Below are 19,305 nucleotides of genomic sequence, written 5' to 3'. Positions count from 1 at the left end.
AATACTCACTGCACCCCTTATTACATTACATGAGGGGTGTAGTTTCCAAAATGGGGTCACATGTGGGTATTTTTTTTTGCGTTTATGTCAGAACCGCTATAAAATCAGCCACCCCTGTGCAAATCACCAATTTAGACCTCAAATGTACATAGTGCGCTCTCACTCCTGAGCCTTGTTGTGCGCCCGCAGAGCATTTTACGCCCACATATGGGGTATTTCCGTACTCAGGAGAAATTGTGTTACAAATTTTGGGGGTCTTTTTCTCCTTTTACCACTTGTGAAAATAAAAAAGTTAAGGACAACACCAGCATGTTAGTGTAAAAAAAAATAAATTACGATAAGCTGGTGTAGCCCCCAACTTTTCCTTTTCATAAGGGGTAAAAGGAGAAAAAGCCCCCCCAAAATTTGTAGTGCAATTTCTTCCGAGTACGGAAATACCCCATATGTGGCCCTAAACTGTTTCCTTGAAATACGACAGGGCTCTGAAGTGAGAGAGCGCCATGCACATTTGAGGACTAAATTAGGGATTGCATAGGGGTGGACATAGGGGTATTCTACGCCAGTGATTCCCAAACAAGCTAAATTCCCAGCATGCCTGGACACTCAGTGGCTGTCCGAAAATGCTGGGAGTTGTTGTTTTGCAACAGCTGGAGGCTCCATTTTGGAAACACTGGCATACAATACATTTTTTATTTTTATTGGGGGGGGGGGGGGGGACAACGACAGTATAAGGGGGTGTATATGTTGTGTTTTACCCTTTATTATGTGGTAGTGTAGTGTAGTGTTTTTAGGGTACATTCGCACTGGCGTGTTACAGCGAGTTTCCCGCTAGGAGTTTGCCGCAAAAATTTGCCGCAGCCCAAACTTGAAGCAGGAAACTTACTGTAAACCTGCCCGTGTGAATGTACCCTGTACGCTCACATGGGGGGGGGGGGGGGGGGGCAAACCTCCAGCTGTTTCAAAACTACAACTCCCAGCATGTACTGACAGACCGTGCATGCTGGGAATTGCACTTTTGCAACAGCTGGAGGCACGCTGGAGGCACACTGGTTGGAAAACCTTCAGTTAGGTTCTGTTACCTAACTCAGTATTTTCCTACCAGTGTGCCTCCAGCTGTTGCAAAACTACAACTCCCAGCATGTACTGATCGCCGAAGGGCATGCTGGGAGGTACGCAATTACAACTCCCAGCATGCCGAGACAGCTGTTTGGGCATGCTGGGATTTGCAGTTTTGCAACATCTGGAGGGCTGCAAAGTGATCTCCAAACTGTGGTCCTCCAGCTGTTGCAAAACTACAAATCCCCGCATGCCCAGACAGCAAACAGCTGTTGGGGCATGCTAGGAGTTGTAGTTTTGCAATATCTGGAGGAATACAGTTTAGAGATCACTGTATAGTGGTCCCAAACTGTAGACCTCCAGCTGTTGCAAAACTACATATTCCAGCATGCCCAAACAGCTGTCAGGGCATCCTGGTAGTTGTAGTTTTGCAACATCTGGAGGGCTACAGTTAGAGACCACTTTATAATGGTCTCAAACTGTACCCTCCAGATGTTGCTAGGCAACTTACCGGCTTCCATCGGATCCAGCCGCACGTCATCGCCGCCCGCCAATCTCAGTCGCCCGCTGCCTCTGACCCCGCGCCCGAATCGGTAAGTGGATCTTCCTTCGGTTCCCCGTTCTGCCCCGCCTATTGAGGGTGGGCAGGATGGGGAAAACGAAAGTTAACCCCCGCCCGCGATCTGATATTGGTGGTCGCGTCAAGACCACCTCACTCCTATGCCTTCAGGGGGATCATGGGTGTCTTAGACAACCGCGATCCCCCTTATATTCCGGGTCACCACAGACCCGTAATGACCCGGAAGTGTCAATTCACTTGCTATTTGCTATGATTTCAGCAGGCATCCCGGTCCGATCCCCGCCCGGCGGGGACCGGAATTCTCCATGATGTACGTCTACATCATGGGTCCTTAAGTACCAGGGTGTCATGACGTACGCGTACGTCAAGGGTCCTTAAGGGGTTAAAGAGGTACTCTGGTGGGAAACATTTTATTTTTTAAATCAACTGGTGCCAGAAAGTTAAACAGATTTGTAAATTACTTCTATTAAAAAATCTTTATCCTTCCAATACTTTTTAGCAGCTGTGTGCTACAGAGGAAATTCTTTGATTCTGTCTTGTCCACAGTGCTCTCTGCTGACACCTGATGCCCATATTAGGAACTGTCCATAGCAGGAGAAAATCCCCATAGCAAACCTAGGCTGCTCTGGACAGTTCCTGACAAGGACAGAAGTGTCAGCAGAGAGCAATGTGGACGACAAAAAAAGAAATTAAAAAAGCAAAGAGTTTCCTCTGTAGCATACAGCTGTTACAAAAGTACTGGAAGGATAAAGATTTTTTTTAATAGAAGTAATTTACAAATCTGTTTAACTTTCTGGCACCAAAAAAAAAAAAAAAAAAGGTTTTCCACCAGAGTACCCCTTTAAGATTTTTAAATAGAAGTAATTTACAAATCTGTAACTTGCTGGCACCTTAGGTCAACATACCCTAAAACTCCCAGCAACTTCATAGCCAGCGACTGAACGGAATAGGAAATAGATTTGTCAGAAGACAAATCCATATCCCAAAGACTTGCATGAGACTTCTGGCAAATGCTTATTCTGATCGCTTTGGACTCGGCAAGTGTCTGGCTACAAAGTTGTTTGGAGATTTTAGTAGATATCCTGCTGCTGGATCATCACAGGAGTTACACCTTACGCACAGGTTATCTGAAGTATTTGAGAAAGACTTAGAAGGTGGCACAGACAAGTATCAAGTTTAGGATGGGGAATGCGGCCCAATGTCAATAAAATAAAAAATTATGATCATTTGACAATTCTATTGTTTCAGATCTTCAGAGAGCCTGAGTATAACATGTAAGACAGAATATGAAACGCCTAAACACACCAGGCCATGAAATGCCGCCAAGTGGGTCCCCTCAATATCAACAAACCACCAACAATAAACTAGCAGAAAAAAACACATTCAAAAATACTTTATCAGTAAATGTCTCCAGTTAAAACGTGACATAAAAAAGGGAAGTATGACACTACACTGTAGTGAATGTATTGTATTTTAACAGTGGATACTATATTAAAATTAGGAGACCAGCACTGTAACCTAAATGGACATAGGGTTTAAAGGGGTCCAATTCAAATTCCTAGCATTCTCTGAAGAACCTGTGTATCCCATTATATTTATTTTATAGGGGAAATATTAACGACCATTTTTCCTTTCTAGGAAAACGCCTGACAAAAATTAACTCCACAGAAGTTGCATCTTGTCATATTGTAAGGGCATCCTCCACCCAAATATTCATGGTATGATCCGCATGGATGTTTCTGAATTGTATGTGATCAGTGGTGTTTTGTTATTGTTCCACTCATTCCAAAGGGTTGCTCTATGCCCAATTAAAACATATGACTGTTATAAAGGGAGAAGTCCTCTGCTTAGCACCCCACTATGAGCCAGAATGACAAGCTGGCTACAAGCAGCTTAACGTCATTAAAGGGGTACTCCGCTGGAAAACATTTTTATTTAAATCAACTGATGCCAGAAAGTTAAACATATTTGTAAATTACTTCTATTTAAAAACCTTAATCCTTTCAGTACTGCTCAGATGCTGTATACTCCAAAGGAAGTTCTTTTCTTTGTGAATTTCTTTTCTGTCTGACCACAGTGCTCTCTGCTGACACCTCTGTCCATGTCAGGAACTTTCCGGAGCAGGAGGTATGTGCTATGAGGATTTACTCCTGCTCTGGACAGTTCCTAAAATAGAGGTGTCAGCAGAGCGCACTGTGGTCAGACAGAAAAGAAATTCAAAAAGAAAAGAACTTCCTCTGTAATATACAGCAGTTGATAAGTACTGGAAGAATTAAGATTTTTTTTGATAGAAGTAATTTACTAATCTGTTTTCTGACTTTCTGGCACCAGTTGATTAAAAAAAAAAAAAAAATCCTAGGATCCCTCCCTACAGCACTCTGGGAAGCACGTATCTCAAACAAAATACCACCCAATCTTTGTCCAACAATGAAGGCTGCCTTTCAAATTTGGCTTCACCCAAAAGTTTGGAATTCCCTGGTAACCTTAGGGTTGGGGATATGTCTTTAGATGCTCTTCGGGCCCATATTCCTAATACTAATTTTTCTAATTTGATAAGGCAAGGCTGTAACATACTCCGATATAGCGGACGAGAAAGGGCTTCTATATTCGCAGACATTTTCGTTCCCTAACACAGAATTTTATAAATACTTACAATTGAGACATTTCACCTCATCTCTTCAGCTGCCTACTTTTAGAACAAGATCTATATACAAAAAATGTTTCTGTAACCCCCACTTATCGGCTGGGGGCCTTTCTAGGGCCTATCATTCCCTTTTGTTGGATGAGACACTTCCGAATTGCTGTAGGAGATGGGAACAAGATTTGGGTAGAAGTTTTTCTAAGGATGAATGGCTCTAAACCTTTACAATAACTCCTAAAGTATCACATAATGCCTCATGTAGAAACCACTGAGATATTTGACCCAGAGGAAAAAGGTGGAGGCTTCCTAAGAAACTGTACAATTTTAAAAACAATATATTAATATGCATTTTCTATTAAATGAAAAGCTGTTCCTATACCTATAAGAACATCCCCTCCCAGCTAGCACAAGCTCTCAGGCTGGAGCGGAAACAACTCACCAACAAGTCAATAATGAATCTAGATGTCCGCCATCTTCATAATGGAGTAGTTGGCTGTTTGATTAGTTGGCCAGACAATTCAAAAGTTCACTATGTATAAATGCAACTGTGGTCCCCCAGCCTGTGTAGCGAAGAGGGGGTCCAGCACACAATCTTCCGATCCTTGTAGCATCTTTCTGCAACTATCATAAATTCCCTGGCTGTCAGGCTCCATGCAACAGGCTGGACTCGCAATTGTTGCAGAGAGGAGACGCATGAAGTGGAAGATCATGAGCGGCGAGCCCTCAAGCAGCTGGAGGCATGTAGGATACCACTGGACAACCAGGGAATGTGCCGACTTTTAAAAGGAAAAACAAAATATTAAATAAAAATAAGTAAAAATAAATAAATAAAACTACTTGTCTCAGCCTCCACAAAACCTAGTCTGTAGCCTACCCCACAAACTCACTCTCTAGACATATGTTGCAACCCTCAGGTTGCGTTTCCATTTGGCAATTTTTCTTTGTAAGACTGACTGCAGTTTTTGAGCCAAAGCCGGACGTGGATTCAAAGCCAGACGTGGGAAATATAAACACAGCTTAGGGTAGAGTCACCCCGAGTATCCACAGAATATTTCATGCTGCAGATTTGCCAATAGTAGTCATAAGACTGTAGCCAGGTAACTGTGTCTCTGTTCGTAGCTGCGGATTCCACAGCTACAATTGGACACACAGAACTGTGCGGCTGCAGCAGAGAGCTCGCTCTTATAGCTGCTGTCAGCACATCTGCAGCGTGAAATATTTTGCCCGGGTGACCCTACCCATATTAAAACATAGAAGACCTCCTGTCTGGTCCGATCTTCTCCAATCACTAACTTCCTCCTACAGATCCCTCATTAATTCCCCCAATCTAACTGACAAATTACCTTTTCCACTATTGTTCTTTTTTATGCAAATAATCGAATAATAAGAAAATAATCATTAGTTGCAGCCCTCTCTCTTACACCAAAATAACAGAAGACAGAAGTAAGTGATACCGAGTAAGGACAAACTTGGGCAAACAAAAGCTTTGGGTAAACATTTTAACAACTATGATGTGGAAGTCAACGGCAAGACAAACAGCTGCACACCCTCTAAAAACACACCCATCTGTGTCCTGTCCACGTGAAGCCTTGTGTAATACTGCACTCCCAAAGGGAATGTGTCACCTAGTTTTCTTAACCAATTAGAGCCAGATACTGAAACATTTATTGTCTCTGTTTCTATTACATGATTGTAATTTTATTATTTTGGACAGTATTATGTTTTCTGTACAGCTTTTTAGAGATATGCTTCATAGCAGCCCCATGGACATAGGAAAGGCAGACTGGAGGGGACTCGGACACCTATCGGAATGCTCATTCTTCTCTCAATACAGAAAAAAAAAAAGGAGGGGGGTCATGTTGAAATCCAACTCCCTGATCCTTCTCTACCCAGAATGTCTACTTGTCGCAGAACAGTCAGGAGGCCCCAACATACGTTAGATTAGGATAACAATAATCTTAAGGGAACTGCGAACTTAAGGAGTGAAGTGGCAAAGCTATTTTATGCTTTTTAAAGCTCAGAGAAAGTGTAATGAACTGGAAAGGTGCACTGAACTAGAATGGTGACTTTGTAATCACTTTATGAACAAGATTGTTCTTTCCTGCAAATACACCAAGATTACCTTACAAGACCTTTACCAACTTCACCCCATATAGAAAGAACTAAAATAATCTTTCCACCAATAAAATGACCTCTACATTGACAGGACAAGCTAATGTTTTTTTATTTGACATTTTAAATAATCTCCAAGTCATTACATGACAGAAGATGCATCTGCATTCATATAAATGCTGGATTATCAGACCCACTGCCATCAGATAACATGAGTATAGAAATTGATAGATTGATCAGAAGAATTGGAATTTATATTCTGAAGTCCAATGCACTTCTAAAGGCACAGAATGTACATATTGTTTGTGGTCCAATAGCCCGTCATTTACATAACAGCAGTTACCTGATGTCATGTAATGTAAACCAAGGCATAACGCTCATATTCAGCAGAACAATCTGTCACCTGCAACAATAGGCAGTTGGTCATATTGTTGCCATGCCCATAACCATGCCGAACCGTGCCAAAGGACCCCCAAAGTCAGACATTTCTATATAAAAACATGAAGAGGAGCAGATAGAGTGATCACATGACATGCTGACACCTCATGATCAGAGTCCTAAGTCTCAATAGAGACTACATGAAGAGATACATCGAAGCACTGCACAGAGATCATGTGACCCCCCCTCATGCCTGTGCAGGGCTTTGGGTGAAGAGGTCACATGATGCTCCACATTTTGAGCATATTTCATGGACAAAGAAGGAGAAAAGCTAAACAGCAGGAGAGGAAAAAAAAAAAAGGGTAGAACTATATAGCAAAAATAAACATTGCCCCAGCATGGGTGGAGCTCTTTGTGTTACTGGATTATTGTTGGGGCACAGATGCTATTGCTTGTTGTTCAAGGCTTATAGGCATAAACTAACAAAACTTTCTGAATCATTTCAAATGCTACATGTAACACGTTCCTTCTCCAATGATAACTTGAAGAAGTCTCATGCCCGACATTAACTTATCCCCTGCCCGCATGATAGTGGATACGTTTTAGATTGCGGGGGGTCCGAGTGCTGTGGCCCCCGGCGATAGTCTGTACAGAGCGGGGCGGCACGCCCCCACCATTTATCTCTATGGGAGAGCCGAAGATTGCCGAACAGCTCTCAAAAATTTATAGTTTTGGTTATGTTTTTCTGTAATAGTCATGCATGAGACTTCAAGAATAAGTTTTTCTAAAATAGAAAAAAAAAAAAAGCTGAACTAAAAAAGAAAATAAGCAAAAAAAAATAATTATATATATATATATCTCTATCTATCTATCTATCTATCTATATCTATATATCTATCTATTTCTCAAGGCCAATACCCAGCCTACACAACTGTTTAACTGAAACTTTAGGGAAAGCTTCGAGCACCAGGCAAAAAAATAGCATCTATATATTAACATCGGGCTCACATGTATATTTACATTGTACTTGGACATTTCTTTACATTGTACCAACTTATGGTTTGTTGTAAAGATGGAGTAAGATTTTTCAAGCAAGGTTACCTTTCCATGTTTTAAACAATATCTTCTTTGAAAATAAATATCCCCAGTATAATAAATGATAAGCCTCCATAGAGCTGGAATGTTTGGCTCTCAGTTGATCTCTTCTTATAAAAAACAATACATTACGGTTAAATATAAGATGAATTAAGGATACGTGTAGAGTTCCATGTATCTAGATTTTGCCATACTCTGTCGAGTGTAAACTTGTTGGATGCCGGCCCGCAGGTCATCCCAGATCTGGTCCAAGCCAATCTGTTTAAGTCCATGAGGATTCTGACTTCTGTTGGATGACATCTTCCCCGTTTCTGTTTTTTTCTCAGTCGTCCCCCGTTTACAGTCTGTCAGTGCAAAAACTTAAAGTGAATTAATGAATTAATCCTCCATAAGATGGCAAAGGATGGCACATTCCAAACTCTTAGATTCCTTGGGGTAACCAAAGGTCTCTGTCAGAAAACCTGAAAATACACAATATGGAAAGATTAGACCATTGGAGTGGTAGAAATGCTTGACAAAAGTAATACATTTATTTGTGTATTCTGACATCATCCAACACTGACCCTTACATTCAAGAAAGTAGAGAAAATACGGAAAGTGTCAAATATTTTTCGCCATTGATAAATACAGTGAGTAACCGTCGGTCAGCATAACCTACACAAAGCCCCAAGTTGTTTGCAATCAGGGCAGCAAGAGTTTTGGTTATTCGTACAGAAGCCCCATATGTCTATGTATGTCACAGCACAAAACAAATTGATCCAAATATCCTTTCCAAATACCAATAAGACTCAAATAAAATTTTTCCACTCATTTGTATTAAATGGGCACAGTCAGATCCCAAAACTTTTTATATGTTGTTACTGATAAACATTTACAGACCTTTTGTAATATGGTTGATTAAAAACGGCTCCCACCATTACAGGTCCCCATACCTACTGGGACACTAACCAGTCCTGCAGCAGCATCAGGCTTGTCCATGAGTCATGGACAAGAGATAACTCATGGATAAGGCTGCGTGAGCAGACACACCAATCGCCTCCCACCACCACAAGGGAGGGACACGCCCCCTTCCCCAGAGGATTCCTAACACTGACGTAATGAAAATAGGGATTTTTATAATACATATAGGTGACATGGCCAGGATTAGTTACTGTGTAACATTTTTTGCAGGATCTGACAGGTATGCTTTAAATGAGAAAGACTGAAGCTGCCTCTCATTTGAGTTAAGGGACTAAAAATGATGTCATTGATAGATCACTTGCTGCAAGTGTCCCCTCTGCAAAGTCAGAAAAGCATCATGGGAAACGAAGGCTGCATTAGTACACCATTAAGGGATATTGAAAACAGGACAGCAGACAACCCATGAATGCCATGTCAAGAAAAAACATCTGTTTTTCTTACGTCATAACCTATGCTTCGTTATAAAAGCTAAAGAAAAAAAGTCTTCTTTAACTAGATCCAAGCTAAAGTGGATTGATCAATAGACTTCTATCAGGCACGAAAACTTCCTTACACCTTGGCTGAAGATGAACAATATATAAACATCATTTTGAAGGCACTAGATGTGAAGTGACTTTGGTCAACCATTCCAAAGACTCAAAAGAAAAGCACTACAATCTACTGTCACTTAAGCTGTAGATACTGGATAGCTGTAGGGGGTCCTTACTAAAAAGATTGGGAGTCTTTGGTTTAGACTGTTACATGGTTAGATCAGCATGACAAATCCAACATCGATGCTGTCAGTCACCAAGGGGGAAATTTATCAATGGATTTTGTGTAGATTTTTTTTTTTTTTTTTAAGATGGCTACACAGTGTGGTTTCTACATTAGAGAGTGATTGGTCCTTTTTTTCTATGACTGCAGATTCTGTCTGCACCAGAATTTGTTGCGCAATGCGCTATGAAAACATCCAAACCTTTAAAAAGACACAGAAATATTAGCTTTTTTTATCGGGGCATGCAACAATTTTTACTAAATATTTCTGAAGAATAAATATTCTATTACTAATACATTGGTCTGTTAATAAAAGCAGAGAAGTCATCATGATAGCAATGAGCTGCACGTTGACACCTTAGACATCAAAGACAAATATAAAATAAGCTTGTGGCCTTTCATGATCACAACCATCAGCTCATACCCAAGCCTTGGATTGGTTGTGACCCGCCCCATCCCTCAGATTGTTTGTGAATAACTTTACAAGCTGCGGCCAAAGGATACAAAGGTATATTCTGTTTTACCCCCCTATGCCCTAACTGGTGGTGCTTACATCTCTGCATCTAGTACAGAGGTGACAGTTGCATTTAATGAGGACGTACATTCCATTTTGCAAAAAATTTCTCATCCTACTCAGTAGATAAAATACAGTCAACCAAACCAAACAGTGAATGCCTAGGGAAAGGTAGGGGGTTAGGGCACATAGTAAGAGGGAGAAAAAAAAAAAAACAGGGAACAATTTTGAGGCCTTGGAACCTCTTTAGAAGATTTGTGACCTCAGAAAGTAACCTATTGTTTGAATGACCTTTAAAAAAAAAAAAAGAAAAAAAAATGAATTATAAATTTCTTTATGATTTTTTTTCTGTTATATCTTTTTACATCTATATTTTAAAAAAGTTTGACAATTCATTCTGACCACTAAGGCTGCATTCACACCTCGTTTATACATTACGGGTGCCGGATCCGCCTGAGGTAGGGGCAAACCGGGCTCTCCCGTACCCCTGCCGGACCAGCACTGAAATCCGTTTACTTTAATGAGCCGACCCGAGTCAAACGGTGACTAAGGTCGGCTCATTTTTGACCCGTATGCGGTTTCCTGACCGGACCTAAAATTGTAGTATACTACGGTTTTAGGTCTGGTCACAAAACCGCATAAGGGTAAAAAATGAGCCGACCGGAGTCACAGTTTGACTCTGGTCAACTCATTAAAGTAAATGGATTTCAGCGCTGGTCCGGCTGGGGTACGGGAGAGTCTGGTTTGCCCCTGCTCCAGCTGGATCTGGCACTCGTAACGTAAAAACGAGGTGTGAATGCAGGCTAAGACTTTCCGTTCTTTACAGATCACTTTCCAGCAGTGTCCTCCTCACAGACAGGATAACATTCAGGGGTGACAATAGGTGACACTTTAAGACTGCATTAAAGTGTTGTATTTCTCAGCATGCATAGCCAAAACCAGAAGTAGGTCCAAAATAAAAGGGGAAAAAAAAACCCCATAACATTCCATTATAGTTTTTTTTCCCCATTATTTCCACTTCTGCTTTTTTTCAAAAAATACTGACTTAAGTTTAGTGTTTGATCCCAGCCTAAAAAGATCCTAAATGAAAGTTTTACACAATACATATAATATTGTTTCTAGGTATGTTAGAAGGCAAACTCCACAGAAGACCTGAAGTGTACATAACATAGCCTCTTTTTGTCAGCCCTTTCCAATAAGGACTGTAAATCTTTCAAAAAAAGAAAATTAAATAAAAAATCAGCAGCCTGGACGGTCGCCACCGAGACAATACGCTGTGGCAACCACGTGACATCTGCTGCTCACGTGACTCCAGATCGCCGACTGAAGACATCAAATGCTGAACATCAGAGGGAGGCAGAATGTGGAGGGGGGGGGGGGGCAGTGATGATTACACACGAGGGGAGATTTGGGGGCAGTGATGTGTGGCATCCTGGCTTATAATTTAATTTTTTTTTTTTTGCTGACTTGTAGATACGTAAGAGGTTTGTCAAGCCTTGCTCTAATTCACACTTCAAAAACCATGAACTTCCAGGAAGCTTTCATGTATTTTGCCATGTGGGACGGTCAGCAAAGTGAGAACAGGGTAGAAACACACTGCCAAAAAAAAGGTTAGAGCTCCGCTTCATAAACGATACACTTGCTATGCCTTGATATTAGGTTCATGACGTCGTAGCTCATAAGGAACCGATTAGTCACACCTCCCCATAAAAATTTGGCATGAAGCTAGCATGTACAACCTCTACCCTGAAAGACTTGTTTATTCCACATACCATCAAAGAGGAATGCAGTTTACGAAAGCAGAAACAAGAAACGTCATACAACGTGTCACAGTTCTTTGAATGTGTAAAAGCAACACATCCACCATCAGTGCAAGGAAATGGAGAAAACCCTCTGCTAATATTTCCATACATCCTCTCAATTTTTATCTGGCTCAAGAAACCAAGGAAAGCTTTGGGAAAAGTAAAAGATTTCAGCAAAAGTCATCATCTAGTCTTTTCTTACAACCATGCATTGTGCAGTTCTCGTTATTCCGAAATGATTGAGTAAATTCACAACTAGATATGGACCCCCCCAAACCCCATTAGGTAGAAGCCTCCAGTAGGTAGGGAATTGCCTCTATTAAGTAGGAGCCCTCATTAGGGAGGGAATCCTTTTAGTTTGGAGCCCCCAGGAGGTAGGTAACCCTCCTCTTTTAGGCAGCAGTTAGGTAGGGAATCTCATACAGGTAGCCCCATTAAGTAGTTTCCCCTCCATAAGAACATAAAAATCCCAATCCTCTTCCCTCCAATCCCTTGCTGAGGCCTCAGCATTCTCCACTCAGTGGTGCAGTACCTGCTGCGTGATGAAATGACATTACACAGCAGGTCCTGCATTACTCCAAATAATTGAATGATAAAGAGGCCTCAGCATCAGAGAAAAGATTAGGGATTTTTATTTATTTTATAGAGAGTGACAGCAATATGCTGGTACCAGGATGGGTATCGGGGACATTTGCAAGAAGATTGAGCTATGGCCCAATTCTACATATGTTGAAACAAACTTACTCATATGTTGCGCTGAAATGCACGTTGGATGGAGAAGAGAATGAAAAATTAGACCTCTATCCAATAACCCAAAGCGAGAACAGAGCAACAAAACAATTTCAGAAAAATAAGGTGACACAGTGGCTTTAACACTTTAACGACTTATGTAAATTTTGGACTTAATTTCTCAAATCTGATACGTGTCGATGTTGTAATATATTAAATGTTTTTACTTATTCAAGTGATTCTGAGAGTGTTTTTTCACGATGCATTGTACTTTACGTTCATGGTAAATTCTGGTTAATATATTGCATATTTATTTGCGAAAAACATGATTTAAATTTGGATTTCTCTGCTTATAAGAGATAGTGATACTATACAAAAGTTACTTTTTAGGACATTCAAATGTTTTAGAAAGCAATTTTCTAAATTTTCAAGAATATTTCATTTTAGCAACACCAGTTCAGTAGTGAATTGGATGGAAATGCCTCACAAATCACCCCAAATCTAAAAACTTCACCCACTCAAATGTATTCAAAATGACATTTAAAAGGCTTGTTAACCCATTTAGTGTTTTATTGGAATAAAACTTTGGAGATACTTCATTTGAATAATTTTAAGAAACATGCCACTTGTTAACATCCCATGCATGGCACTTGTGCACTACTTGACTCAACCACAGGCCTCAGACATGAAGAAGTACCAACTGGGGCCTTCCTTTTTATTATGTAATTTTTTAGCCACAGCTGCAAGTGCGAAGAGGCCTTGGGGTGTCAAAACATAACCCCACTCCCCCTAAAATACACCATTTTGTAAAATAAAACCTTCATGGAATTTATCTACGGGTACAGTAAATATATTGACCCCCCACATGAGACTTTATAGATGTTGTTAGCATTGTGCGGTTTAAAAATTTTTCGTTTTTACCCCAAATTATTAATTTTCACAATACAGAATAAATAAAATATATAAAAATATATATATCTTACTAAAATGCCACAATTCGGCACAAGTCTTTGCATGCCCTCAACTCCCAGCCTTTCTTTGACTGATATACACAACTCTGTACGATGGTTAAGGAGGGTCTCTGAGGTGAAGGCGAGCGAGGATGAGCCTGCCTCCTTGACACTTAAAATAATAATAAGATTTTAAGTTTGGCAATCACCATCAGCCCCAGGAGAGGTACAGTTTACTTTTATATCCTAACAGCCATCCATTATTGTCTGCAGCTCTTGGAGAACCAAAGTAGATAAAAGAAAATGTGTCAGCTTTATTTGCTGCTATCACAAATGTTATGGGACATGGAATCACACTGTTCAGCTTGTACGTGAAAAAAGGAGTAAATGTATGTCTGATACTTTTACCTCCACTTTAACAAGGGCAACTTAGAAAAACTACATTGTGCGCTCTAGACAGACAGTGAATTAGGACAATCTGTATATAGTGCAGCAGGTAAAGGAAATAAACTTCCATAATCCTACCTGTCCATTGTATAATGCATTGGAATATGGACACAGGGGTGTGGAGGGAAAAAAATAAAAATAAATAAAAAATACTTCTACAAGTGACTAAAGCTGAACACAATCTACTTGGCCTGGTAGATAAAATAATTTCAACCAAAATAGTACATAAATAAGGTCTTTATTAGTTTCGGCGCTTTCGTTTTTTCCTCCACGCCCTATAATAGCCATAACACTTATTTTTCCATCTACAGACTCATATGAGGCTTGTTTTTTGTGGCACCAATTGTATTTTGTAATGACACCTTTCATTTTTTCCATAACCTATGTTCTGAAAAGAAAAAGAAAAGAAATGTTTTTAATAGGGAAGGGGTTAAATGATCTTTATTTACTTTTTTTTTTGCAGTGTTATAGCTCCCATAGGGACCTATAACACTGCACACACTGATCTTTTACATTGATCACTGGTTTCTCATAGGAAACCAGTGATCGATGATTCTGCCGCTTGACTGCTCATGCCTGGATCTCAGGCACTGAGCAGTCATTTGGCGATCGGACAGCAAGGAGGCAGGTAGGGACCCTCCAGCTTTCCTGTAAGCTGTTCGGGATGCCGCGATTTTGCCGCGGCTATCCCAAACAGCTCCCTGAGCTAACCGGCATGCTTTCACTTTAGACGCGGCGTCCAACTTTGAACGCCGCGTCTAAAGGGTTAATAGCGCACGGCACCGCGATCAATGCTGCGCGCTATTAGCCACGGGTCCCGGCCATGGAACTGCGTTATATATCGGGAGCGGACTCATGACGTACCGGTACGTCATGTGTCCTTTAGGACATATATTTTTTTATTAGGGATCGACCGATATCAATTTTTTTTAGGGCCGATAACCGATAATCTGTCACCTTTCCGTCCGATAGCCGATAATTTATACCGATATTCCGGTATAAGTTAACGGCTATTTCAACCTCCCCCCAGCAGGGCAGAAGCAGTTGAAGATCAATGATTTAAAGCGGGCGATTTACCGTACAGGATATATGATGTTTTGTTTTTTTAATAGTTCGGACTAGAGATGAGCGAACTTACAGTAAATTCGATTCGTCGCAAACTTCTTGGCTCGGCAGTTGATGACTTATCCTGCTTAACCCCTTAAGGACGCAGGACGTAAATGTACGTCCTGGTGAGGTGGTTCTTGACAAGGACGTACATTTACGTCCTGTGCATAACCGCGGGCATCGGAGCGATGCCCGTGTCATGCGCGGCTGATCCCGGCTGCTGATCACAGCCAGGGACCCGCCGGCAATGGCCGAAGACCGCCATTAACCCCTCAGGTGTCGGGATCAATACAGATCCCGGCATCTGCGGCAGTGCGCGATTTGAATGAATGATCGGATCGCCCCCAGCGCTGGTACGGGGATTCGATCATTCATAACGCCGCACGGAGGTCCCCTCTCCTTCCTCCGTCCGGCTCCCGGCGTCTCCTGCTCTGGTCTGTGATCGAGCAGACCAGAGCAGAAGATCACCGAAAACACTGATGTCCTATACATAGAACAGATTAATATTAGCAATCATGGTATTGCTATGAATAGTCCCCTAAGGGAGCTATTCAAGTGTAAAAAAAAAAAAAGTGAAAAAATCCCCTCCCCCAATAAAAAAGTAAAAACGTCCGTTTTTTCCTATTTTACCCCAAAAAGCGTAAACATTTTTTTTTATAGACATATTTGGTATCGCCGCGTGCGTAAATGTCCGAACTATTAAAATAAAATGTTAATGATCCCGTACGGTGAACGGCGTGAACGAAAAAAAAAAAAAGTCCAAAATTCCTACTTTTTTAATACATTTTATTAAAAAAAAAATTATTTAAAATGTATTAAAAGTTCTTTATATGCAAATGTGGTATAAAAAAAAAGTACAGATCATGGCGCAAAAAATGAGCCCCAATACCGCCGCTTATACGGAAAAATAAAAAAGTTAGAGGTCATCAAAATAAAGGGATTATAAAAGTACTAATTTGGTTAAAAAGTTTGTGATTTTTTTTAAGCGCAACAATAATATAAAAGTATGTAATAATGGGTATCATTTTAATCGTATTGACCCTCAGAATAAAGAACACATGTAATTTTTACCATAAATTGTACGGCGTGAAAACGAAACCTTCCAAAATTAGCAAAATTGCGTTTTTCGTTTTAATTTCCCCACAAAAATAGTGTCCTTAAGGCCAAAATGGGCTGAGTCCTTAAGGGGTTAAACTAGTTCAGCTTTCCAGGTGCTCAGGTGGGCTGGAAAAGAGTCTCCTAGGATTGTATCCACCTTTTCCAGTCCACGGGAGCACCTGAAAGCTTAACTAATTTATGCAGACTAAAGTCATCAACTGCCGAGCCAAGAAGTTCGTGACGAATCGAATTTACTGTAAGTTCGCTCATCTCTAGTTCGGACAATTACGCATGCGCCAATACAAAATAAGTTTATTTTTATTATGTTTACATAGTTTTATGAACTTTTAATGGAATGGGTTAATGGTTTTTTTTTTACTTTTTTAAATACATTTTATTAGGAGGAATCATTTGATTCCATTATACAGATCAATGCAGTTCTACTGAACTTGATCTGTGTTCATTTGGTTGAGCCTGCTCAATCAAATGCAGATCTATGGCATGCAGATTTTTTTAAACCCCCAGGGATGGTTATAAGATCCCTTTAAATGCCGTTGACAGCGGTGATCTAAAGGGTTAATAGCCAGCCGCGCAATCGTCGTATACTGGGCTATTAGTGGCGGCCCCCGGCTACTCAAATCAGCCGGGGGCCGCCGGGTATGGAGCGGGCTTGAGTCAGGAGCCTGCTCTATACACCCTGAGCACCAGTGTGAGGTGCAGACTTGCGTCCCAAGCAAGTCTGCATCTGCTCCTGCTGGTATTGTATTTAAAAAAAAAGTCGGACTGGCCCTGCTTGCCCGATACAGGGTTAAATTTATGAAACATTCACCTGCCTGGCGCCCAGAACTACATGTCCCGGGCATGTAGATTTCTACATCCCTGCTGATAGTCAAATCACAGTCCTGTATAGTAAAGAAGAAAACCACTGACACAATCTGAAGTGAAAGGCAGAAGTTTCCAGAACACAGGCTTTGCATGAGATGTGATCTACCAAAAACAATTCAGACGTGTCTAGTAAAGCGATCGCACAGCACCCACAAGTGTCAACTACCACCAGTCAGATGATAGATGTTGCAACAGATGTTTATTTCCCATGCATTATGACTTAGCACCATCTATCTGTATTAATATTTCTTGTATTTTCTGCATTTAGATATAGTTGCCCAAAACTTAGAAACAGACAACAGGTTATGCCTTTTTGCAATGAGAAATACAACTAAACAACTAAAAGTTTGCTTGTCCAATGACCATATCAGGACATACACAAAGCTAAAGCTATTTTACCAAGTGAATCTAGGCTAGAGTTGAGCGAGAGTTACAGTAAATTGTCTCGTAGAGAACCTCGCAGCTCGGCTATTGATTACTTTAGTCTGCATAAATTAGTTCAGCTTTCCAAGGGCCGCAGTTGCCTTGGAAAGCTGAACAAATTTATGCAGACTAAAGTACGAGCTGCGAGTCAACCACGGTTTTGACTCCGGTGAAGTGCACATGTATATGGTTCCATACGGGAAACCGTATACGGTTTCTACTTTGCACATGTGCATTTGCATCCTAAAGTCCCCACCCAACACCCCTCCCATTAAAACATTTTCAAAAACTTTTTTTTTTTTTTATAAAAACAGACAGAACCATATGCACTTTTAAAAACCGTATACGGTTTAAAAACGCACACTGTTTTTTTCCCCATACAATTCCATCCATTTTTTTGCCATATGGTTTTCTTTAGAAAAACTGATTGAAAACAGTATGGCAAAAACGTGATTTAAACCCAGCCTTATCAAAGTAGCATCCTAAAGCTGCCATCTGAACTTTTAGGGTACTGATAGAAAGACCTTTTTCAAACCCCTCTTGCAGAAAGTCTAGCATTCTAGGGATGTCTGGGTTCAGAATGTCCGAGGGGGGACAGGGACTTTTTTTTTACTTTTTAACAAAGTACTAACCACTTTACTAGAAAGTCCTTTCTTTAGTAGGATCTGGAGCCATGCTCTTAACTGAAGGGTTTCTAGGTCTTGATAACATAGAGGTCCCTGTGTCAGAAGATTCTTCACCTGAGGAAGCCAGATCGGATCTGTTATGGAGAGAATATTTAGGAGACTGAACCAACCTCTCTTGGGCCACCAAGGGGCTATGAAGAGGACACGAACTTTCTCCAATTTAATCTTTTGGAGCGCTTTCAGGATGAGAGGCAGAGGAGGAAATGCATAAGCAAGAGAGAAGTCAAACATGTTAAAGGGCATCTACTGCAAGAGGTTTCTCTCTCAGATTGCGAGAGAAGTAGTTCTGGACTTTGCAATTTTACTTGCTGGCAAATAGATCTATTTCCGGATTCCCCCAAACTCTCAACAGGGACTGAAAAACTTGAGAATTTAGTTCCCATTCTCCTGGATCCACTTGGTTCTGGCTAAGAAAGTCTGCTTCCTGATTTTCTACACCCCTCAGGTGTATGGCTGTAAGGGAAAGAACAATTTTCTCTGCCCATATGAACATTTTTGAGGAGAGATCCCTTAGAGGAGAATGTCTCGTCCCCCCTGGTTTTCTGGGACCAGGAACCTTGAAGATAAAGTTGCTCGACGTGAGCACTCCAACCCCAAAGACTCGCGTCTGTTGTCTCCGTAACAGCAGGAGAGAGAATCCAATGAATTCCCATAGAGATATTATTTTTCTTCATCCACCATGCTAATGAGGCTTTTACCTGATGTGGTATCTGTAATCTCTTCTCTAGGGACAGTTGGGACCTGTCCCTCACTTTAAAGATTAGGGATTGAAGAGGTCTCGAATGGCTTTGAGCCAAAGGTACGGCTGGTATACAGGATGCATTGAACCCAAGACTGACATGGCTGTTCTTATGGGCAATATTTTCTCTGTATTATATCTTATTTTCAGCTGAAAGGAGAGAATCTTGTCTTCTGGGAGAAAGGTCTTTTGTTTCTCTGAGTCTAAGATCATGCCCAGAAACAACAACTTCCTTGCTAGAATTAAGTCTGACTTCTGCTAGTTTATGATCCAGCAGAGGTTTTGAAGACAGGACAAAGTTAGAAGGTGCTGATGAAACATTCCTTTTGACTGTTCAATAATCAGTAAGT

At 40.9% G+C, this 19,305-nt stretch overlaps 1 protein-coding gene across 2 annotated transcripts in view; it reads right to left on the bottom strand.

The window, feature by feature from the left end:
- The window catches only part of CUL1 (cullin 1), a 99,336-nt gene that overhangs the window by 55,270 nt on the left and 24,761 nt on the right, over window positions 1-19,305 (bottom strand). For both annotated transcript variants that reach the window (XM_056520558.1, XM_056520557.1), the window contains exon 2: window positions 8,023-8,323. In XM_056520558.1, the coding sequence (XP_056376533.1) occupies window positions 8,023-8,162 (140 nt within the window). In that variant the 5' untranslated portion in view covers window positions 8,163-8,323. The remainder of the gene's footprint in view (window positions 1-8,022; window positions 8,324-19,305) is intronic.

Source organism: Hyla sarda, chromosome 5, assembly GCF_029499605.1.
Source record: "Hyla sarda isolate aHylSar1 chromosome 5, aHylSar1.hap1, whole genome shotgun sequence".
Lineage (NCBI taxonomy): Eukaryota > Metazoa > Chordata > Amphibia > Anura > Hylidae > Hyla > Hyla sarda.
Note: the sequence above shows the minus strand (reverse complement) of the source record. Positions and strands in the feature narration are given on the sequence as shown.